Below are 25,564 nucleotides of genomic sequence, written 5' to 3' on the forward strand. Positions count from 1 at the left end.
AATCATGAAGAGATATTAAACGTCTACGTTCCAAGGCTTGCAGCTCTGCATAACTAGACTGAGAATTCTATTCATATTTGGGTTCAATTCTTGGACAAGTCACTTAAGTTTCTTCACCGTACTTTGCTTATTTGTGAAATTAGAGAATTGGATTAAATCAATGTTTTTATACTGTGGGTCACACCCCCCAATAATGAGTCATGAAGTCAATTTAGCAAGCCTATATAGGGAAATATTTTTAATGGAATTAGATAGAACATAAAAGAAAAGGAAATAGCAGAGTATATCACACATAGTAAGAGTATGCGCTTGCATATGTGTGTATTGGTTGTTGACATAACTATATTTTTGACCATGGTTAAAAAAAGTTTGAACACCTCTAGACTAGATCATCTTAAGTTTCCTCAGAGTCTCAAATGCTTGAACTTTAGGAATAAGTTGAAAGAGGAATAGGAAGGCCTTTAGTGGTAGGAATGGGAAGTTAGAGTGACAGAGGACAGTGTCTCTTGGAGCAGAGCAAAAGCTGTGCAGGTAAGAGATAATTCAGTGCCTTTAATATTATCCACATCATATGAAGATAAGCAGTCAGTAAATCTTTTATACAGAATACCTCTTCCTGGAGAGCACTGGGAAAATAAGAAAGTTATCAAATCCCTGGAGGACTATAGAAGAGTCTGTAAAAATTAGTACACAGTGATCCTCATTTACCAAAGGCCTATTATAATTGTTACTAAGGGAAGACCGTTTACGTATATGGAGGAAAGGGAGGCTCCGTGTAGGTTATAGGTATATCCTATCTTCATTCATTTAAATTGAACCTAGCAGACCCCACTTCTGCCTCTCTTTGCTTTGATCTTCAACTTCTGGAGTATGAGATAGCTTGCACTTTGTAGATGATGAGACACGTGCCCGTAATTCCTGCCCAGTAGTGACTTGTCATCCTAACCTGGACACCGGGGATGGGACTGGTGCCCAGTCTCCACCGTAGACAAACCATGCAGTGATAGGCAAGTCCCATACCTCTCTGGGCTTCGCAAGCATCCCCTCCAAAATGTGAGTTTCTTGGACAACATATGTCTCTGTGTATGAAATTGCCCAGATCTCATCTGCTCTCACTATATCAAGTCTTTCCTAAAATGAGAATGACCTGAGGCATTCCAGGTATTTTGTTCAAGAAGAAACCAGTTTCAGAGGATCCCTCTTTGGGAGTAAAACCCCAGGTACACAATTTCCAGGATATTTTATGGTCAACTGAGAAAATTAGGAATGAAGCTTCATGGAGAGAAATGAACTGTTGTTCCTTGAGGGATAAGTTTTCTGAAAGAAACTTCAGAATTACTTCAGATTTTGTGTTACCGCGCCCCTTTCTGTGTGCTGCCCTTCTTAATGGACTAGAGAGGGGGCATCAGACTTAGTGCGTCCACTCGCACACGCTCAATCCCCCCCCCCCACCAATACACACAGTAGCTTTTCTTCAAGCTCTAGCAGAATGGGTTTTAATTAAGTCTAAATGGATACCAAGCAATTTTATTAGTTGGATCTTCTTTAAGAGTGAAAAAAAGTTTGGAAGAGGGGGCATTTACATTTTCTAGTGAAAATACAGAGCGTAAAATTTCCTCTGATAAATAGAGTAATACAAATTTCAGATCTACATTCTGCCCCCAGGTAGCGTGGAAAAGGGAAAACTAATAGAAAGAAAAGACAGAATGGATGGATATGGTGAGGACGGCTTTCCTCCTGAAGCAGCAGGAAGAAAAGTGTTGAGAGGGAGGGGGAGGGGCTAGGAATCAGGAATGGAGAGAGCAAGCTGCATCCAGACAGCAGATTGGAAGAGGGGTGCACCCTGAAAGGCAAGCAGGAGCCAGTGCTGTGCTCACTAGCCCCAAGGAGCCTGCCACACTCTGGAACCAGTCACACTGGCCCAACCTGATCTCTAACCTCACCAGGAAGCCTGCACAAGACAGAGCAGAGATAATACTTGTTCTAGGATAGACAGTCATTTCCTGGTTTGGAGCTTGTTAAACTGACTAGTTGCCTGTTCTGATTCTTGTTCCTAATTTTTTTTTTTTTTTTTTTTTTTTGCTGTACGAGGGCCTCTCACTGTTGTAGCCTCTCCCGCTGCGGAGCACAGGCTCCGGACGCGCAGGCTCAACGACCATGGCTCACGGGTCCAGCCGCTCTGCGGCATGTGGGATCTTCCCAGACCGGGGCACGAACCCGTGTCCCCTGCATCGGCAGGCGGACTCTCAACCACTGCGCCACCAGGGAAGCCCTCTTGTTCCTAATTTGTACTCCATTCCCATTTTTGTCGTTGTTGTTTTTCTCATACGAGTCCTAAATGCCAAACTTTTATTCTGACTGCTTCTCCCTTAGACCTGACTTGGATTTCTGAGTGCTAGCACAACAAGAACTTTTCCAGATACCGAAAGATGCCCACATCTTACAGTCTGACCTGGTAACTCTGACCCTGATCTTAGATTTTCTCCCAGGATTCCCAGATCTGTTCTTTCAATGGACCACTCAGCGGCATGATTCCTAACCCACATTTTGTTCACACTTTCAATCCACTGACTTCATTTCATTTCAAAAATATTTATTGAGTATCTGGCATGAACAGGCGAGGCACTGGGGCTACAAAGAGGAACCAGACACAGTCCCACCCTTCAGGATGCTACAGACTAGTAAGAGGGATCAACTCTTAAGCAAACATTTCAGGATAATCTTTAAGAAATCTCTACCTATGTGCTACGTATGGACATGCAGACCCAGAGCACAGGCTAGTTTGGGAGATCAGAGATGGTATCTGGAGAGGATGAATCCTCAGCTCATTGTTAGGAAGCATGTAGCAAGGTGGTGATCACAAGGTGGTGGAATGGGGGTGGGGCAACCACCAGCAGTGTGCAGCCTGGTGTGACACAGGCATAAAGAGCATCAAGTACATGTGGGAAATGGTGGCCATGAGACCTAGACGTCCATTGGAACAAATCATGGAAAACCCTGTGTCCACGGTAAAGGGCTGGCAGTTTATCTTACAGCAGTTGAGGAGACACTGAAGGATTTAAGCAAGGAAAGCAAATGCTCAGATTTGTATTTCACATGTGTCTTTTCAGTGCCTCTGTGGTGCTAAATTTGTGGAGAGTAAACCTTGATGAAGGGAAGGAATTGGGCTGATTCTGCTTTCAGTTCTGCACCTCCCAGCCCACCTCTTCCTGTGACAGTCTGTGACCAATTGAGCACAGCTGGAGGCAGCTTCACAAGCAAACTGCTTTGTCTTTTGACATTGAAGGGTATTGCTAATTAGCCAATTTAATATCTAATACATATATATTTTTTAATTGAAGTATAGTTGATGTACAATATTATATGTTACCAATGTACAGTAGTAATTCACGGTTTTTAAAGGTTATACTCCATTTATAGTTATTATAAAATATTGGCTCTATTCCCTGTGTTGTACAATATATCCTTTTAGCTTATTTTATACCTAGTAGTTTGTACCTCTTAATCCCCTACCCTTCTGTTGCCCCTCCCCACTTCCCTCTCTCCACTGGTAACAACAAGTGTGAGTCTGTTTCATTATGTTCACTAGTTTGTTGTAGTGTTTAGATTCCACATATAGGTGATATCATACAGTATTTGTCTTCTCTGTCTGACTTATTTCATTTTGCATGATACCCCAAGTCCGGGCTTCCCTGCTGGTACAGTGGTAAAGAATCCGCCCACCAATGCAGGGGACACGGGTTGGAACCCTGGTCCAGGAACACCCCACATACTATGGAGCAACTAAGCCCATACACCACAACTACTGAGCCTGCACACCTAGCACCCATGCTCTGCAATAAGAGAAGCCACCACAATGAGAAGCTTTCGCACCGCAAGGAAGAGCTGCCTCCACTCGCCGCAACTAGAGAAAGCCCTCACACAGCTACAGAGACCCAATACAGCCAAAAAAATAAAAAATAAATAAATTTATTGAAAAAAAATAACCCCAAGTCCATCCATGTTGTTGCAAATGGCAAATTTTCATTCATTTTTATGGCTCAGTAGTATTCTATTTTATATATGTATATATATAGTCTGTATGAGACTATATGAATTCTTTTTCTCATTTCACTTTCTAGACTCTTATTACTAGGGTAAAAAAGTTACTGATTTATTATATAAAAATCCACCTTAAAATTTCTAAGAAAAGTGCTACATGCAAATGTGTGATAATAAATTTGAAAACTCTAGAAGATATGGATAATTTCCTTGCAAAATATAAATGATCAAAATGTAGCCCCCAAAATGGAAAGCCTCAACAGAACCACTGACCACTGAGGAGCTTCATATAGTGAAACTTGGAGTAACTGGAGATAAATTTCATAAGCTCAAAATGCTTCCCTAAAACTCAGGCTGACTTACCCAAATCAGTATAAACTGCATCACTTCAAAGTCTAAAGGAATAAAAAGGTGCCTTGAGAATTTGTCAATCCTGACTTCACGTGGAGAATTGAAGATTAACATTAAGTCAGCATGTTGAACAAGTTAATCAACATGCGCAAACATCCATAAAATTAGCCGTGTGCCTAAGACATCAAAAACGAAGCCCAAACCGACTCATGCACATGCTGTGCGAACAAGGGAGACTAGAGGTGGAGTTTTCTCTACCTTTAATCTCTCTTTAGGTGTATCCTTCCAGAAAAAGACCAAATACGCTGCAGCTGTGCCGGCACTGGATCAAAAAAATAAAATCATACTGTAAAGATGTGCTTTGAGAAACGTTCAGCCTAAATGAATCCATAGGAATGTTCAGAAGTTTCAATAAAGAAAAGTAAATTGAAATGATGTTCAAAAAAGTTAATGTGAAATAATATAGAACAAAATTCTATAAGCTACATTTTGCTGTAAGACATGGATTTATTCCCTATTCAGGTAGGTAATGGATTCTGATCGTTTTCTTAATGTCAGCAAATAGAATAAGGGTGTTTATTCAAAGGAAGGCCAACTAGACATGTCCAAAACTGTAGAAGAAACACGTTCATATGTTTGAACGGGAAGTTCAGTGCCTTCCTAAGTACTATGTGAATACAAAACAGATCCACATGATACAGGAGTTACTGTGCCCCTGAAAAACAAAAGCAAGAAAATACACTTGAAATTTGTTTCCTCTCATTAAGCTTTTCAGGGGGCTTTGTAGCTCCTAGTCAGGACCCCAATGGTAAAATGCCCAAGACAATAAGTTGCGCAAGTTTTACAGGTTTGAAACTTACTTGCAACTTATTAATCATAAAAGTATCAGCGTATGATGCCTCATGTAAAAAGCCAATAACACATGAGTCTTTGGTAGAAAAGATTAAACACATCAGTCTTTGACCCAGAAGAATAAAGAATGACAGACGGCTCATTTTTCAGAAGCATCCTTCCTTTCCACGCTAGAACTAGTTCTTAACAACAAATACTTCTGTAATCCTTGGAGATCATTTTTTAAAATGTTCCATGCTGTTTGCAGATCCCATCTACAGATTGGCGTCTAAGGCAGACCAGGGAGCATAGATGCTGCTGTGTACGATGCAGTGTATCCATTCCACTGGCAGCCACGCCTCATGGTGTGTGGTTTTCTTCCCATGGGTGGAGTGATGGGTTGAGATTTAAATTTTTAAAATAATAAAAAGTTTTGTTTTCTTTCCTTAGGAATTACCTATAATAATACTGGTACAATTTGACTACTAGGAAAACATAAGTCATGGCTCCCATGATACTTAAAAATATTCAAGGACTCCTGTGAAATTCAGCACACCTCTTTATCATCAAAAGGAATATATATATACAAATAAAGGGATGTAACAAGAACTACAGAGTATAGGAAATTAATATTTGACTTTGCATATTTGATTGTCTTATCTTTTCAAATCTTTTTTAAAAATTTTTTTCACTGTTTTCAAGTTTGACATGTCATTTATTAACCAACGTAATGAGTCTTTGTTTTAAACTTTTTTTTTATTCAAACAGAAAGTCACAAAAATTATAATCATCCTCGTCAGTTCACTCAGTCCCATGTAATTAATTTTTTTTCACCTTGATCTTTTGTTAGCACTTTTATGAATTCATCAGTTTTCCATTAGAGTTCTGAAAATGCTTATTCATTCAGATCAGCAGTGCAGTCAGTTACCAGAAATCTGTACTTGTCAGTCTTTTCCATGAATTCCTTGAAGATGAAACCCTTTTATAGGAACACTTTTGCAAAATCATCAGAGTACACCCAGAACTGTCTGTAAATGACAAAAGACTTAAAAGTGACCACGGTTAAAGATTTGATGAAAGTTCATAATAATGCAATTGACAAGGAAATTTAGTTATTTCTGAGATATACATTATAAAGTAATAATAGAATTATGACTTATAACATTATACCAGAACATATAAGATTTTTAGGAATTTCATGTAATTCTGAAACATTTATATTAACATATTTTCAGGCAAATAACCCAGAGAAAGTTTAGTATTAGTTTCTTTTGTTTTGTATTGTTTTGTTTTGTTTTATACAGCAGGTTCTTGTTAGTCATAAATTTTATACACATGAGTGTATCCATGTCAATCCCAATCGCCCAATTCAGCACACCACCATCCCCACCCCGCCCCCGCGGTTTTCACCCCTTGTTATCCATGTTTGTTCTCTACATCTGTGTCTCAAATTCTGCCCTGCAAAACGGCTCAACTGTACCATTTTTCTAGGTTCCACATACGTGCATTAATATACGATATTTGTTTGTCTCTTTCTGACTTACTTCACTCTGTATGACAGTCTCTAGATCCACCCACGTCTCAACAAATGATTCAATTTCATTCCTTTTTATGGCTGAGTAATATTCCGTTGTATATATGTACCACAACTTCTTTATCCAATCATCTGTTGATGGGCATTTAGGTTGCTTACATGACCTGGCTATTGTAAATAGAGCTGCAATGAACATTGGGGTGCATGTGTCTTTTTGAATTCTGGTTTTCTCTGGATATACGCCTAGGAGTGGGATTGCTGGGTCATATGGTAATTCTATTTTTAGTTTTTTAAGGAACCTCCATACTGTTCTCCATAGTGGCTGTATCAATTTACATTCCCACCAACAGGGCAAGAGGGTTCCCTTTTCTCCACACCCTCTCCAGCATTTGTTGTTTGTACATTTTCTGATGATGCCCATCCTAACTGGTGTGAGGTGATACCTCATTGTAGTTTTGATTTGCATTTCTCTAATAATTAGTGATGTTGAGCAGCTTTTCATGTGCTTCTTGGCCATTTGTATGTCTTCTTTGGAGAAATGTCTATTTAGGACTTCTGCAATTTTTGGATTGGGTTGTTTGTTTCTTTAATACTGAGCTGCATGAGCTGTTTATATATTTTGGAGATTAGTTCTTTGTCCATTGATTCGTTTGCAAATATTTTCTCCCATTCTGAGGGTTGTCTTTTCGTCTTGTTTATGGTTTCCTTTGCTGTGCAAAAGCTTTGAGGTTTCATTAGGTCCCATTTGTTTATTTTTGTTTTGATTTCCATTACTCTAGGAGGTGGATCAAAAAAGATCTTGCTGTCATTTGTGTCAAAGAGTGTTCTTCCTATGTTTTCCTCTAAGAGTTTTATAGTGTCTGGTCTTACGTTTAGGTCTCGAATCCATTTTGAGTTTATTTTTGTGTATGGTGTTAGGGAGTGTTCTAATTTCATTCTTTTACAAGTTTCCCAGCACCACTTATTGAAGACACTGTCTTTTCTCTATTGTGTATCCTTGCCTCTTTTGTCATAGATTAGTTGACCATAGGTGCATGAATTTACCTCTGGGCTTTCTATCTTTTTCCACTGATCTATGTTTCTGTTTTTGTGCCAGTACCATATTGTCTTAATTACTGTAGCTTTGTAGTATAGTCTGAAGTCAGGGAGTCTGATTCCTCCAGCTCCGTTTTTTTTCCCTAAAGACTGCTTTGGCTATTCGGGGTCTTTTGTGCTTCCATACAAATTTTGAGAGTTTTTGTCCTAGTTTCATAAAAAATGCCATTGGCAATTTCACAGGGATTGCACTGAATCTGTAGATTGCTTTGGGTAGTAGAGCCATTTTCACAATATTGATTCTTCCAATCCAAGACCATGGTATGTCTCTCCATCTGTTGGTATCATCTTTAATTTCTTTCATCAGTGTCTTATAGTTTTCTGCATACAGGTCTTTTGTCTCCCTAGGTAGGTTTATTCCCAGATATTTTATTCTTTTTGTTGCAGTGGTAAATGGGAGTGTTTCCTTAATTTCTCTTTCAGATCTTTCATCACTAGTGTATAGGAATGCAAGAGATTTCTGTGCATTAATTTTGTATCCTGCAACTTTACCAAATTCATTGATTAGCTCTAGTAGTTTTCTGGCAGTATCTTTAGGATTCTCTATGTATAGTATGTCACCTGCAAACAGTGACAGTTTTACTACTTCTTTTCCAATTTGGATTCCTTTTATTTCTTTTTATTCTCTGATTGCCATGGCTAGGACTTCCAAAACTATGTTGAATAATAGTGGTGAGAGTGAACATCCTTGTCTTGTTCCTGATCTTAGAGGAAATGCTTTCTATTTTTCACCATTAAGATTGATGTTTGCTGTGGGTTTGTCATATATGGTCTTTATTATGTTGAGGTAGGTTTCCTCTATGCCCACTTTCTGGAGAGTTTTTATCATAAATTGGTGTTGAGTTTTGTCAAAGGCTTTTCCTGCATCTATTCAGATGATTATATGGTTTTTCTTCTACAATTTGTTAATATGGTGTATCACAATGATTGATTTGCATATATTGAAGAATCCTTGCATCCCTGGGTTAAAACCCACTTGTCATGGTGTATGATCCTTTTAATGTGTTGTTGGATTCTGTTTGCTAGTATTTTGTTGAGGATTTTTGCATCTATATTCATCAGTGATATTGGTCTGTAATTTTCTTTCTTTGTAGTATCTTTGCCTGGTTTTTGTATCACGGTGACGGTGGCCTCATAGAATGAGTTTGGGAGTGTTCCTTCCTCTGCAATTTTTGGAAGAGTTTGAGAAGGATGGGTATTAGCTCTTCTCTAAATGTTTGGTAGAATTCACCTGTGAAGCCATCTGGTCCTGGACTTTTGTTTGTTGGAAGATTTTTAGTCACAGTTTCAATTTCATTACTTGTGATTGGTCTGTTCATATTTTCTTTTTCTTCCTGGTTCAGTCTTGGAAGGTGATACCTTTCTAAGAATTTGTCCATTTCTTCCAGGTTGTCCATTTTATTGGCATAAAGTTGCTTGTAGTAGTCTCTTATGCTTTGTATTTCTGTGGTGTCTGTTGAAATTCTCCTTTTTCATTTCTAATTTTATTGATTTGAATCCTCTCCCTCTTTTTCTTCATGAATCTGGCTAATGGTTTATCAATTTTGTTTATGTTCTCAAAGAACCAGCTTTTAGTTTTATTGATCTTTGCTATTGTTTTCTTTGTTTCTATTTCATTTACTTCTGCTCTGATCTTTATGATTTCTTTCCTTCTGCTAACTTTGGGTTTTGTTTTTTCTTCTTTCTCTAGTTCTTTTAGGTGTAAGGTTAGATTTTTTATTTGAGATTTTTTTGTTTCTTGAGGTAGGCTTGTATAGCTATAAACTTCCCTCTTAGAACTGCTTTTACTACATCCCATATGTTTTGGATCGTCGTGATTTCATTGTCATTTGTCTCTAGGTATTTTTTGATTTCCTCTTTGATTTCTTCAGAGATCTCTTGCTTATTTAGTAACGTATTGTTTAGCCTCCATGTGTTTGTGTTTCTTACTTTTTTCCCCTGTAATTGATTTCTAATCTCATAGCGTTGTGGTCAGAAAAGATGCTTGATATGGTTTCCATTTTCTTAAATTTACTGAGGCTTGACTTGTGACCCAAGATGTGATCTATCCTGGAGAATGTTCTGTGCACACTTGAGAAGAAAGTGTAATCTGCTGTTTTTAGATGGAATGTCCAATAAATATCAATTAAATCTATCTGGTCTATTGTGTCATTTAAAGCTTCTGTTTCCTTCTTTATTTTCATTTTGGATGATCTGTCCATTGGTGTAAGTGAGGTGTTAAAGTCCCCCACTATTATTGTGTTACTGTCGATTTCCTCTTTTATAGCTGTTAGCAGTTGCCTTATGTATTGAGGTGCTCCTATGTTGGGTGCATATATATTTATAATTGTTATTTATTCTTCTTGGATTGATCCCTTGACCATTATGCAGTGTCCTTCCTTGTCTCTTGTAACATTCTTTATTTTAATATCTATTTTATCTGATATGAGTATATCTACTCCAGCTTTCTTTTGATTTCCATTTGCGTGGAATATCTTTTTCCATCCCCTCACCTTCAGTCTGTATGTGTCCCCATGTCTGAAGTGGGTCTCTTGTAGACAGCATATATATGGGTCTTGTTTTTGTATCCATTCAGCGAGCCTGTGTCTTTTGGTTGGACCATTTCATCCATTCACGTTTAGGTAATTATTGATATGTATGTTCCTATGACCATTTTCTTAATTATTTTGGGTTTGTTTTTGTAGGTCCTTTTCCTCTCTTTTGATTCTCACTTAGAGAAGTTCCATTAGCATTTGTTGTAGAGCTGGTTTGGTGGTGCTGAATTCTCTTAGCCTTTGCTTTTGATTTCTCCATCGAATCTGAATGAGATCCTTGCTGGGTGGAGTACTCTTGGTTTAGTACTTGCATCACTTTAAGTTTATCATGCCATCACTTTAAGTATATCATGCCACTCCCTTCTGGCTTGTAGAGTTTATGCTGAGAAATCAGCTGTTAACCTTATGGGAGTTCCCTTTTATGTTATTTGTCATTTTTTCCTTGTTGCTTTTAATAATTTTTCTTTGTCTTTAATTTTTGCCAATTTGATTATTATGTGTCTCGGCGTGTTTCTCCTTGGGTTTATTCTGTATGGAATTCGCTGCACTTCCTGGACTTGGGTGGCTATTTCCTTTCACATGTTAGGGAAGTCTTCAACTATAATCTCTTAAATATTTTCTCTGATCCTTTCTCTCTCTCTTCTCCTTCTGGGACCCCTATAATGCAAATGTTGTTGTGTTTAATGTTGTGCCAGAGGTCTCTTAGGCTGTCTTCATTTCTTTTCATTCTTTTTTTTTTTTATTCTGTTGTGCAGCAGTGAATTTCACCATTCTGTCTTCCAGGTCACTTATCCGTTCTTCTCCCTCAGTTATTCTGCTATTGATCCCTTGTAGTGTATTTTTCATTTCAGTTATTGTATTGTTCATCTCTGTTTGTTTGTTCTTTAATTCTTCTAGGTTTTGTTAAACATTTCTTGCATCTTCTCAATCTTTCTCTCCATTCTTTTTCCAAGATCCTGGATCATCTTCACTATCATTATTCTGAATTTTTTTTTGGAAGGTTGCCTGTCTCCACTTCACTTAGTTGTTCTTCTGGGGTTTTATCTTGTTCCTTCATCTGGTACATAGCCCTCTGCCTTTTCATCTTGTCTATCTTTCTGTGAATGTGGTTTTTGTTCCACAGGCTGCAGGATTGTAGTTCTTCTTGCTTCTGCTGTCTGCTCTCTGGTGCATGAGTCTATCTAAGAGGCTTGTGGAAGTTTCCTGATGGGAGGGACTGGTGATGGGTAGAGCTGACTGTTGCTCTGGTGGGCAGAGCTCAGTATAACTTTAATGCACGTGACTGTTGATGGGTGGGGCTGGGTTCCCTCCCTGTTGGTTGTTTGGCCTGAGGCAACCCAACACTGGTGCCTACCTGGGCTCTTTGGTGGGTCTAATGACAGGCTCTGGGAGGGCTCATGCCAAGGAGTAATTCCCAGAACTTCTGCTGCCAGTGTCCTTATCCCCATGGTGAGCCACAGCCACCCCCCACCTCTGCAGGAGACCCTCCAACACTAGCAGGTAGATCTGGTTCAGTCTCCCCTGAGGTAACTGCTCCTTTCCCTGGGTCCCAATGCACACAGTACTTTATGTGTGTGCCCTCCACGAGTGGAGTCTCTGTTTCCCCCAGTCCTTTCAAAGTCCTGCAATCAATTCCCACTGGGCTTCAAAGTCTGATTCTCTAGGAATTCCTCCTCCCGTTGCCAGACCCCCAGGTTGGGAAGCCTGACCTGGGACTCAGAACCTTCACTCCAGTGGGTGGACTTCTGTGATATAAGTGTTCTCCAGTCTGTGAGTCAGCCACCCAGCACTTATGGGATTTGATTTTACTGTGATTGCGCCCCTCCTACTGTCTCATTTTGGCTTCTCCTTTGTCTTTGGATGTTGGGTCTTTTTTGGTGAGTTCCAGTGTCTTCCTGTCGATGATTGTCCAGCAGGCAGTTGTGATTCTGGTGTTCTTGCAAGAGGGAGTGAGAGCACATCCTTCTACTCTGCCATCTTGGTTCCTCTCTCTCAAATCTTATTATTATATCACCTGAGATGGTGAAAAGGCCAGGATGAGGTTAGATCCAGGAGGGATGCTAGGTCTTTTGGATCTAACCAAGATCCAGAATTTACTTAGTTCTGGGTCCAGTTTCTTAGATTGCTATGCTCAGAATCTTAACTTTATTTCCATTTATTATAATCTGATAAATTATTAGCATTTAAATGAACATTTAAATCTCTTAGTAGAACTAAAATATATTTTTATATAAGTACTATTTTCTCATATAAGAAGCAGAAAAGAATTACCTATAATAAACATTATGCCTGGGGGAGGGGAGGGAGGAACGACAATTTCGTACACTATCAGTGGGAATGTAAACTGGTATAGCCTTCTGGGATGACGACCTATTAAAAACTGTACTACATGTGCCCTTTGATCCAGCAGATATATTTGCACAAAATTTTTAAAGATATATTCATTTATTCACCCTGCAAATTGCTGGGAATAAGCTACTAAATGAAATAGACATGATACCTCCCGGATAGAGGGCACAGTCAAGTGGAGAAAGGCAATATAAGCACTCCAACTAAGAAATAACAACGGACACATGGTACTAAGCCCTATACAGGCAGCAAATGGGGATGACAGATAAAATAATGGGGACAACAGTGCCCACGTTAGGGAGTAGGAAGAAAGGACCCCTCTGAGAAGGTCTCATAAGCTACCAACTGATGAATGAGAAGCAGCCAACCAGGCAGGAGAGAAACCGAGTGAAGACCTGAGGCAGGAAAGAGCCGGTGGTTTTTGAAGAACAAAAGAAGGTGCATGTGAGAAGGAAGGAGTGTGTGAAGTGGCTGGAGAGGAACACAGGGAACGGACCAGGCAGTTCCCTGGAAGCCACAACAGGCAGTTTTGATTCTGTTCCAAGTACATTGGAAGCCACGATTCTTTCAAAAATAGCAGTCAGGTTGCTGAGTGAGAGGAGGATTGGGTGAGAGGTGAGAACGGAACAGGAGCTCAGTCCTAGGCCCATTGCCTAGGCTGCCTAAGAGATGCCAGGAATCTGGTGAGTGTGGATGCCCAGAGAAGGAGGGAACTAGATGGATTCAAAATAGATTTTGTAAGTAGATTCCATCTGGTCAAGTTTATCTCCAACCAACCACAAGAACCAAAGAAAAATTTCCTAAAGAAACACATTGTTGAAGTGAACATGAGGCTCATTTGGAAAATTCCTCCATTCACACTCTTTATTACCTTATAAAAATATTCCCACAAATAAGCAATTGCCTAATCAGACTAAACAAAGCCAAAAGATGTTGACCCTAATCCATGGCATAAGTAAAAAATTTTTAAATGTGCATTCACCCATATTTACCCTTCTGAAATTTGGGCTTGAATCAATATATGATAAAAAAAAAATTGCACAAATCTTTTGAAAGAAAGAATTCCAGGAATTACAGAACCATGGTGACCATGCTGCATACTCTCTAATAGAAAATTAGATCAATAGCTCTATTTTCACTGATTTTTAAAGTTGCAGACTGTTCTCTGCAAATGCACAATTATTGCATTCTCTGACATTTCTGGATGCCTTCAAGTGATGATCCTAATGAAAGAAGTGTATGATTTCCATTATCTCAAATAACAAAAAGTGATGTATCACTACATTGGCAGGCCATTTCAGGATGTATGTATCATTTTGTTAATGCATGATTTGTGGAACTCATACCTTAATTAATGAAGTTGTGGACATTCAAGAACAATTAAATATCAAGAAGTAGTGATGTTTGACATATAAGATATAGTATATACATGTTTCCAGTCAAAACAAACAAAAACCAGTGAAGGCCTGCCAGTGAAAGCAGTCTTATTAACATTCTCTACTTGGTGAATAATAGAACTGCTGTAGATAATGAGCATTAGAAACATCATGGAAACCTCTGAAGCCACTGCCTCTTAAATAAACACTCATTTTTATTGTTTCACTTCTTATGCCATGGTTCAATTTCCAGCAGATTGAAGAATGGTCTCTTCTTACACCTACGATGTATTGTATCTATTGTCCAATTCTTACATTTTTAATATGATGCATCAAACGAAGCACAATACACACATACAATGAAGCTCCTTTTTAACGATTATGATTATTATTGTTATGATCCTCATTTTTATTTCAGCTTCTTGAGTAAAAGCCAGTTTCAAGTTGGGCTTATGTTTCCAAAGCCATTATCTGGAGAGTAATAACATAACCACTCAACAAAAACTATTGGAAAATCCTCCCTTCTTTCCTTTTCACAAACATAAACATAAACAAAAATAGCAAGTGAGAACACTGCTTAGTCCAGAAGACACAATGCAATGCACTCCCCAGCAGGAGTAACCTCCAGGCCACCTTCTTATCACCATGTAAATGTGGCCCCAACACAAGGATGCTTCATTACCTTACTGAGGTTCCCAATCCTGCAAAGAAAAAGCAGTGTTGGCTTAAAACACTGTCAAGAGCACATAGAAGGAAGATTAGGGGAGTCCTGTCTGCCTACAGAATGCACAATGGGATCCGTCCTTGCTTTCTGAAACCCTCCTTAACAGGGAAGAGTAAATGGAGCCAGCCTGAATCAGGCCAAGTCTGGTACATTACTCTCCTCTAAGGGTGCCCATACCCTATTTACACCACCTAACCAAGAATCCTTAGATGGTATTTCAAAATACAAAAATGAAATACCAGTTAAGTCCTTAACCTGTGTTCAGGTGAGGAAAGAGTGAAGTGATAATCAACATTTTAAAGTCTAATTAATTAAAATTGTCAAAGAAGGGACTTCCCCGGTGGTCCAGTGGTTAATACTCCATGCTCCCAATACAGGGGGCTCAAGTTTGATCCCTGGTCAGGGAACTAGATTCCTCATGCCGCAACTAAGAGCGTGCATGCAGCAACAAAGATCTCACGTGCCACAACTAAGACCCAGTGCATCCAAATAAATAAATAAATATTTATATAATTGCCAAAGAACTGAAGCTTTAGGAAAGGTAAATCAGAAAAAAAAATTGAGTCATATCTAGAATTTAGTCCAAAATGCAACTTATGGGTATTCCTAGGAATATCATAATTCACTGCTATCACTTTTTAAATTTCTTTTGTCTTTAGCACAATAATGCTTTGAAGAAATTGCAAGATATTAAATTATGGAAAAAGGAAGGAATTGAAAGTTCATTATGTTTTTCTCTTTTTCCCTGCCCCAAAGTTTAGAATGTTATTCATAAAAGCTTTCTGTACTCACATTATTTTTAAAGAAGTTTCTTTTTAAATTATAAAACTAATACATTCTCATTACCAAAATTAAGAAAATACATACAACCATAATGAAGAAATAAAATACATCCATAATCACTTCATTCAAAAAATAAGTTCTAGTATATTAAGGTGGTTCATTCTAGTCTTTGACCATATGTATGTATTTTTCATTATGCTATAAGAAAAAAGCCCCAGTATACATACATACAAACCCAAAACTCTCACCAATGTTAAACAAATTCAGATACTAAATTCAGAAGCAACCAACACTTCAATTGCCGAATTCTGCATTATACAAATCACTAAGTTCAATAAAGCCCATCTCAGCTTCTATCCCCTTACTTTTGTTAACTAGTCCAGTCACAGACTAGTGAATATACTTAATGCCACTCAGCTGAAACTTAAAAATAGTTAAAATAGTAAATTTTGTTATGTATATTTTACCACAATTTTTAAAAAGACAAAAAAAATCCCACAAGATTTTTACCTATAAGGTGTTTTTTTCCAAATCCTAGACTATAAAATCCTTTCTGTCTAAAATATTCTGATTAAATGGTTTCCCTGGTACTAAAAAGCTTCCAAAACCTGATGCACAGATACTTATAACATTGTTTTTCTACCAAACATTTAAAAAAATATTCTGGAATGTTAAGAGTGCTCTTAACTCTAGTGTTATAAGCAAACTAAAAAGGTGCTTTAGTAGCTTTTCCCCATCCCATAACTTGAGTTGGAGTCCAGGAGTTTAGAAGTGCACAAGTAAACAGCAGTGAGCAGGGTATCTGCTCTAGAGGAAATGTAATTAAAAGTGCACAGAGTTGACCTACTTCACTAGGCAAATTAATTTTTTAAAAACTTATAAATGAAAAGAAACACAATAGAAAGATGTCATCTGAGTATTATCAGGGATCTGATTTTGCAATGCACAGCTTATATATTTCAAATATCCAAGGCACCATATGCGTTTAGTCCAATTTTATTTCCAATTGTTTTCATTCAAAACTTGTATTAATAACTGCTTGATGTGATGGTTTTCTTCTTCAGATTTGTAGTTTCTTTCAATAAAATTGAAAGCCATATTATTGCTTAACACCTAAAATATATTTTGCTTAACTTTAAATCTACTCACATACACTCAGGCTAAAAATAAATGCTCTTCCACAAGTTAGATTTGGGGGAATTTTGTAGGCTTTGTTTTATTTTTCGGTTTTAATTGGCACCATGAGAAGCAGCCAACTAGATCCTTTTTCAGTGTAGTCAAGGTTAACTTTTTCACTTCCACACCATGATTAGTTTATCATCTGGTACCTTCCTATTAAAACTGTAAAAACCAGCCTGTGAAGCCTGTGAACTTTTCTTTCAGCTTCCAACAGAGGATTTCATTGCTTCAGGAATTGAGGTGTGTCTAAGTTTTTACCTGGGAGCAAGAGTGATGCAAGCGTTTCTGGTTTAGGGTGGGGAGGACCTGCATAACAGGCTATCTGCAGACTCCTGAAGACTCTTGCTGTCCTGAAGACAGCAGAGACGCTGAGAGGGCTTCCCTTAGACATCGCATGCAGGCGGTTGGAAGGACTAAAGCAGCAGCTCCCTTGGATTTGTTCACCAAGGAAATCAGAGACAATGGCTTGGCTCCTTTTCAGAACCACAGGGGCTCTGGCCATTTTAATGGTAAGTCCTATTTTTTTCTAATAATTGCAAACTTTCCCTGTTTCCTTCCTTGTTAGAGAATGCTATATTTGACTGCTGAATCCCTATTATAAATTCTAAAAAGAGTTCAGTGGAAATAAACATTTTAAAATGAAACTGTAAAGATTACCAATTTCCCCCTTTTGTTGCTTTTTTTAATGTTGTATTTTCACATAAGAAAATAAGGCAGATGATAGAAATGAATTTGAAAGTTGCCATTTAGCATTTCTTTAGGTAAATAATTAACTAAAGAATTAAATAATCCTGGTCTCAAGTCTATTTTCCACAACACCTTCACCTTCTTCAAAGTAATGCTTTTATTCGTCTTTTTATTCATGCTTTTATTCTAATACACAAACTAAAACACATAAAAGAGAACGAGCTCTATTTTCCAAGGTTTTATATCTCTTAAGAATATGGCTAAGAATTGTACATGCCTGGTCTTGATACCTGACATGTTTTTAAGTAGTCAAAGACCATGGAATTAGAATCAAAGCAATGTTTGACTCTAGAGAAGTTGGGAGGGTTATTAAGAAAACAGCGTTTTATGTTTAGCCTTTATGTGCAAAAGACATCCAACCTTTGGGTACAAAAGAAGACAGAATATCTTATAAGCCAGTTCTTCAGAAGAGTAATACTTTTGTGGATTGGGAAAGTTTTATATAATATTACATAAAAGAGAAGTGGAATCTGGAGAGCAAAGCACTAGCCTGGATGTTACAGACTAATTTTTTCCTTAAATGTGTTGTTTTAGTAAAGAAGAAAACTTGTCACAATATTATCAGTTACACAAAGATATCAAAATAGTGAAATATACCCTAATGAATATTTTTTAAATTCCTAATACTGATTCCTCGTTTTATCAATAATAAATTGGGTTGGCCTACACATCAGTTTCCCTCATTTCCTCATCTAAAAAAATTGAGATAATTGAACTTCAAGAAGTTATAGGGAGATAGTTCTCAAGTAAGAACATTCTAAAAATTAAATATGTTTAAAATTAGAATAGACTGCCTGTGAGCCAGTTTCCCAGCCTTCCTTCTCATGGCAATGGTCAAGCAGAAAAATTGGTATCACACCCTTCTGTTTGAGTCTGTTTCTATTATGACAGGATAACTAATTGTTTTGGCAATCTAATGAATTTAATTGACCCAGGAACATTGTAAAAAGAAATGTGACAATTGTAATGACTTCCCCACTTTTCCAGATGGTCCTTTCTGAACTAAATGAACTGCAGGTAGCCTCATAACCCATCTGTCCAAGCCAATGACCAACCTGGGAAGCTAGGGGATATGTGGAAGGGAATGTCAGAATAGTGTTGTCACAGAGTGTGACGGCCACATGCTTAGAGGAGCTTCTTTCCCTGCTTTGACATGTACCACTCTCAGTTACCATTCTGGTTCTGGAGTGACTGTAAGATCCTTATACTGAGGGCTGTTTTATTCTTCTTTTTATCCCCAATGCCCACCATAATATCTGTCTTACAGTGGATGCACAATTGTCTGAAGAATGGATAAATGAATGATTGAATGAGGTCTCTCTCAACTATAACTTCCCCTCACGGTGCCTCTATAATGCTAGTCATGGAAGAAGCTATGAGGGGTTAGAACATTTTGCTCTCCTCAGGAAAATTTTACAGGCACACATACACAAACACACAAGCTATTTAAACAACAATATAACTTCATACATAATTGTTAAACTGAGAGGTCTGGACCTGCTCTTTCCAATATGGTAACCAGTAGCCACATGTGGCTATCAACCACTTGAAATGTGGTTGATCTGTATTGAAATGTGCTGTTAAGTATAAAGCATACACCATGTTTTGAAGATTCAGTATGAAAAAAAAATGTAAAATTTATCATTAATAATTTTTATGTTGATTACATATTGAAATGGCAATATTTTGGACATATTAGTTTAAAATATATTAATAAAATTAATTTCACCTTTTTAACCTTTTTAATATGAATAATAGAAAATTTAAAATTATATATGCAGCTCACATTTGTGGTTATTATATTTCAACTGGATGGTGCTGGTCTACTCTTAATGCTATTAGTGGAAGGCAGTGTCAGTCAGAGGTGAGGTAGGCAAACCAGGCTCCATGGACCAGGTGAGATTTGAGCTGCTTTTTGATAAGTATAGATGGGCCACAGGGAGATATCTTCGGTTGTCAGCCCAGCACATGCAAAGGCAGGCGCAATTACGGCACTTGCCTAGAGGAAATGGACACACTGATTTGGCTGGAATGATAGTCTGCATTGGAGAATCTGGACATGAAGTTAAAAAGGCAGATGAGGGTCAGACTGAAAAGTGCATTCTGTGAAGGGTAATGAAACCCTTTTAGAAGTGGGGAGCCACCCAGAGTTTCGAAATAGCTTGGTGATGGGAAAAAACAATGTTTTTAAAAGCACTGTGGAGTGGGAAAGCAAATCTTTTGTTATTAAAGGGTGGGGTCTGAAAGTTGGAAGACCTGTTTGGAGGTTTTGAGTTAATGACACCAACCTATGACCATACAAGTGTTGCCTAGAGAGGTAATATATGAAAGCTAAGTCACAGACTCCATTCTATGCCTGTACCACTGACTCATTCCAGGCCTTGCTTCCTTAGCTGTCAAATAAGAATAATCATATCCCCCTGACTAATGAGAATGACCACAGTAAGAATAAAGGAGCAATGTGCACAGGAAAGTGCTCTGGAAAACATAAAGTGCTTTGTAAGACTCTAATTCCTATTATTTGTAATATTTTAGTAATAAAGATGAATCTTGATTGATGAAGCAATCCAATTTCCAGTACTAATAAATATATGAAAATTAATTTCCTCCTGAGCCCTTCCGAAAGTTAAGATTCTAAAATCAGAATAACCTTGCCAAGAAATTCCAGCCAGCTCTGCCTGACTTGAGCAAAACTTAGGAAAGATGTCATTACTTCCACCTATTACCGCTCCCACTTGCTTAATACCCGAAACCGGTTTTCACTTAGAACACTCAATGTCCATGACGTTTCTCATAAACTTCTTAGCCTTTGTCTCTTCCTTTCCTGTTAAGAGTCATTCTGGAGCTTCCCTGGTGGCGCAGTGGTTGAGAGTCCGTCTGCCGATGCGGGGGACACGGGTTCATGCCCCGGTCCGGGAAGATCCCACATGCCGCGGAGCGGCTAGGCCCGTGAGCCATGGCCTCTGGGCCTGCGCGTCTGGAGCCTGTGCTCCGCAGCGGGAGAGGCCACAGCAGTGAGAGGCCCGCGTACCGCAAAAAAAAAAAAAAAAAAAAGAGTCATTCTGATAGCCTAAGGTGAGGGCTTGCTTTGGAAAGTTCACCACAAGAATTACATAGGCAATTGGCTACTATCCCTAATTATACTATGAATAATTGAATTTGTATAACATGCACATTTTTCTTGCATGGCCACTGCACAGTTGGCCAGGCTCTACACTGCACAATGCCAAGAAGTGCATTCACATAAACTACAATGTGAACAGTGCCCCCTGGGGCTGTGCAAGGAGCAACCTACTCAATTGTATGGTGGAGCTCTGGTTCTTATCTTTTTCTTTTTCTTTTCTTTTTTTTTTTTTTGCGGTACGCGGGCCTCTCACTATTGTGGCCTCTCCCATTTGTGGAGCACAGGCTCCGGACGCGCAGGCTCAGCGGCCATGGCTCACGGGCCCAGCCGCTCCGCGGCATGTGGGATCTTCCCGCACCAGGGCACGAACCCGTGTCCCCTGCATCGGCAGGCCGACTCTCAACCACTGCGCCACCAGGGAAGCCCTCTTATCTTTTTCTGATGCTCAAGAAAGAGAAAGTCCTTACGTGCCTTGACATGAATAATAATAATAAAAGGTCACTTAATATCACAGTGGCTCTTTTACACCTTTTTTTAAAAGTCTGGACAAAAGTAATTAACACTTATTAAGCAGTTACTGTAGGCTAGGGATCATCTATACGCTTTAGACGTGTTAATTCATTTAATCCTCACAACAAACCTATAAAGTAGAATTATTATTTCTATTTTACAGATGAGGAAACTGAAAAATTAAGTAATGTTCCCAAGTTATTCAGCTGGTACCTGGTGAGACTGGGATTTTAATTCAGGGATTCAGGATCCAGTGTCCAATTTTCTATTGCTACATTTGACTGCATCCTACACAGTATTTAAAATGAGCTCTTGAAAACAGCCATGGGTATTTGTTTTCACCTCTATCATGACACAAGGCTTAACTTTCTAAATTGAGCTTACTCTAAACATCAGTTATTAAAAATTGAACTGTCCTAAATTAATTTTTAAGTAATTAAACATGTATCATTTTTTTCAATTAAAGAATTTGCCTTGATTAATACAAAGCTTATTAAAATACTTCCAGGTTTTTAAATTTTTATTTTAAAAAGTCTCTCTATATATAAAGCTATGAGGTATCATAAAATATAAATCACTCATTTCTTCTGAATTGTACATATGAAATTTATTCCAACATGTATTGAATGACCTCTATGATCTGACACATAAATAATCTTTGTACTTAACCAATTATAAAAATAATATCACCAACCTATGTATATATATTTCATGAATTTTTCCAAAAATAATTAATAATTTTAAAAAATCAAGTTTAAAATTTGTAATGATTTCTTTGAATTACCCAATTCATTCTATAAATTTCCCAGAGGGGAGTGGGTGTGATCCACTCTTATCCCATTCTGAGAAGAGTGGCCATGCCCTAGCCTGGCTAGGACTAGCTCCGTGGATCCAATGCACAGTCTAATAGTCTGTCCTTCCCCACACTAAAGTATCAGATTACTCTAAACAAAACCTTGGCCAACTCAGTAAAAAGCAATTGTTATTATATATGATATTTAAAAATCCAGTCACCCATATCCTCAAAATATATTTATTGTGGACCTACCATACTCAATAGGAATCTTAATGATATAACTACATACATTTTAATTAGCAAATAGGGCATGTGAATATCAAATCACTTTATGTCATATGCTTTTTAACCTAATAATCTCATTTGCTTTTAATAAAATATTTCTAATTCTTACGTATGCCAAGGTATTTAGACCATATCAATGCTTTAAAAACCATGTAGTCAAAATTATAAAAATAGGGCTTCCCTGGTGGTGCAGTGGTTGAGAGTCTGCCTGCCGATGCAGGGGACACGGGTTCGTGCCCCGGTCCGGGAAGATCCCACATGCCGCGGAGCGGCTGGGCCCATGAGCCATGGACACTGAGCCTGCGCGTCCGGAGCATGTGCTCCGCAACGGGAGAGGCCACAACAGTGAGAGGCCCACGTACCGCAAAAACAAAACAAAACAAAACAAACAACAACAAAAAAAAATTATAAAAATAACCAGGAAACAAAGGGAAGAAAGAAAAGTAAAGAAATTCTCAAGATATGGAGTGTTTTCTCCACATTGGTATTTCCTAGACTCTAGGCCACAAAAAAAGAAAACTCAGTTGATTTACACTGTCAAGAAGCTATTGAAATATTTATTACATATTCAAAATACTTATATGAACAAAGTAACTAAAACATCTAAGTAGCCACATATAAGTATTAATTAACTAAAATAGGAAAGATTCTTGTGTGTGTTTTTTTTGTGGTACGCGGGCCTCCTACTGTTGTGGCCTCTCCCGTTGGAGCACAGGCTCCGGACGCGCAGGCTCTGCAGCCATGGCTCACGGGCCTAGCCGCTCCGCGGCATGTGGGATCTTCCCAGACCGGGGTACGAACTCGTGTATTCTGCATCGGCAGGCGGACTCTCAACCACTGCGCCACCAGGGAAGCCCAGGAAAGATTCTTTAAAACACTATTTGAAATAATGTAAGCCTATGATTATATGTCTCAATACACATATAAAGAACACTGCATTATTCAGAAGTGCCCCATATTCCTAGAAATACAAAAATAATCCCATTTTCACTATATTCCCTAAAATTGGAGAACATTCTTGTTGGCCTGACTTTAAAAGAGAGGATGGGAAACAGTAAAGGTCTGGCTGAGTGACTTCTCTAAGGGCTCTGATTCATTGAAATGATTGAACAAGTAAGAAACACCTGTCTGCAATGCTCATTTTCCATAGTTCAGGGTTTGTCCTTCCTTTGCTTCCCAGGAAAACAGAAATCATGTCTTAATGTCTACTAGAAGAATCATTCTCCGTGGGGCTAGTACAAACATGATTCATATTTTCTGGATGACTCTTTCTGGTTTTCCTGTAAAAGAGATTGTGCCTGGTCCATCCCTCCTCTCACGTGTGGCTGAGTTGTTCTTATGAACTGAGAAAGTAGTACAATGACTACATTGCTCTGGTCTTTTCTCCCAAGTAACTCATGATATTGTTTAATAAAGAGCAGCAAAGCTGTAAAATCATTTTGAGACCTGTTAGAACCACAAGTAATGGTTCTTTTTCATGACAATTTTAAAAAACACCCTTTGAAATAAAGATTTTACTGAAATTTTTAGAATGGAAGGGTCCTGGCATTCTATGTCTGGTATGATTATTCCTTTGGTTCAGACTGGGACCTGCCTCTTTATTATAACCTTCCAAAATAAACAATGTAATAAATCTACATTGTTTCAGGAATAACTGCAGCCTTTGCCAGGAAGAAATCTAAACTGACTATCATATAACTTTCTTTCTATGACTAGTTTTTTTTCTATTTATTTACATTGACTTTGGTTAGAATCTAGTGTAGTGGTGATGTGCACGCTTTAGAGTCAGGTTGCAGGGGTTCAAATCCTGGCTCTCCTGGGGCTGTTAGTTGGGGCAAAGTACTCATTCTCTCATGTCTCCATTTCTTCATCCATGAAATAAGGATTACAATAATAGAATCTCCTTCAGACGACTGCCATACTAAGTGAGAGAGTAAACATAAAGCTCTATGAATAGCAACTGGCACAAAAAAATAGTCATTTTTTTCTTCTGATTTATTTTTCACAATCTTTTCCCTAACAGATTCTCTTCAGATTAGGTAATCCGTGAGTCACAAAACATCTGCTGAGGGACAGGTATTGTACGAATTGCAAGAAGAAAAATAATACAGAAGCAATGATTTGGGAAGTTTGCAATTCTCTTGGCTTGATATCACAATGCACATAAAGCCATAAGAAATAATAAATCATGGTAAACCATTACGAGCGAAACTGCATGTTATAGAATATGTGTTGTACAAACTGAGAAAAGGAGACATCAGTAAGGACAGTTTCATGGAGACTGTTGGAACTTGAAATCATCTTAAAGGATGAGTAATATTTAAGTGTGTGAAGGGAAAGAAGAATGCATTCCAGGGGGAAAATGACACAGATGAAGGTCCTGTACGCCCTTGAGAAAGTGAAGACCCTGGCCCACCTGGCTTCATTTTACCTTTATTTTTAGTTTTTTTCAGATCAGTATGAATATTAAGCTCAAATTTAAATTGAACTAGTAAGGCAGAGATGCGCAGATCCATGTCCCACAGAAAACAACACTAGTGGTTGGAATAGCATATCCCGATCTTTTACGTTTCATTCTCTAAATTAGACTAGTTCCTTTCCACTCTCTCCACTCTTATATGACTATATGCCTTACCTTGCAATTGCAACTAACTAATACAGCACTGCCTTTGTACAAGTCAGTAGCGTAGGTCATGGCTTTTAATAATCTCCTATGGCACTTTCTGAAGCTTATCACAATGATGCTCATCATTGTTTCCCAAAGCAATAGCTTCCATAGCTCCCGGGAAGTGTTTATAGAGCAACCAGGTAAGAAATGTCGGGTTGCTGCAACAACTGTTAGAATTTTGAAAAGTCCAATAGATTCTCCTGTGTATCATTGAAATGCTGTAGTCAGATTAAAGAACTGAAAGAACTTGTTTATACGAAGAGTATTTTCTTTTTTTTGGAAGGATTTTGCCCTTTGAATACTGCATCTCCAAATCTACTTCTTTTGAAATAGAAACAAACTACAATATGAACAGCAGAATGTAAAAACCAGGATTATTATCTTATATAATTACTTATTTGAAGAATTCACATTTAATTTGACTTTATTTAAATGTCTACAGGTGGTCCTTTTGGTTCATGGAGAATTGAGAATAGAGGTAAAGTATGAAAAAGTTTTTTGTAATTAAAGTAACAGTTAGGTTAAAAAATTAAAATTGTACTCAGGAAAAATAAATATTTAATGTTTTAAATTATTTAATAATTTAATTGTGAAAATTATAATTAAAATTCTAATTGCTAACCTAATAATATTTAAA

The 25,564-nt window shown here is 38.0% G+C and overlaps 1 protein-coding gene and 1 long non-coding RNA gene across 3 annotated transcripts in view; one reads left to right on the plus strand and one right to left on the minus strand.

The window, feature by feature from the left end:
• Positions 1-25,564, minus strand: part of LOC309830764 — a 234,804-nt gene that overhangs the window by 170,494 nt on the left and 38,746 nt on the right. The gene's annotated exons all lie outside the window — the stretch shown is intronic.
• DSG3 (desmoglein 3) overlaps positions 17,259-25,564 on the plus strand; it is a gene marked incomplete at both ends in the record, with an annotated part of 28,861 nt that continues 20,555 nt past the window's right edge. Inside the window, 2 exons of the mRNA XM_082668480.1 lie at positions 17,259-17,306; positions 25,370-25,405. Coding sequence (XP_082524606.1) covers positions 17,259-17,306; positions 25,370-25,405 — 84 coding nt within the window. The remainder of the gene's footprint in view (positions 17,307-25,369; positions 25,406-25,564) is intronic.

Source organism: Grampus griseus, assembly GCF_964374135.1.
Source record: "Grampus griseus genome assembly, chromosome: 12".
Lineage (NCBI taxonomy): Eukaryota > Metazoa > Chordata > Mammalia > Artiodactyla > Delphinidae > Grampus > Grampus griseus.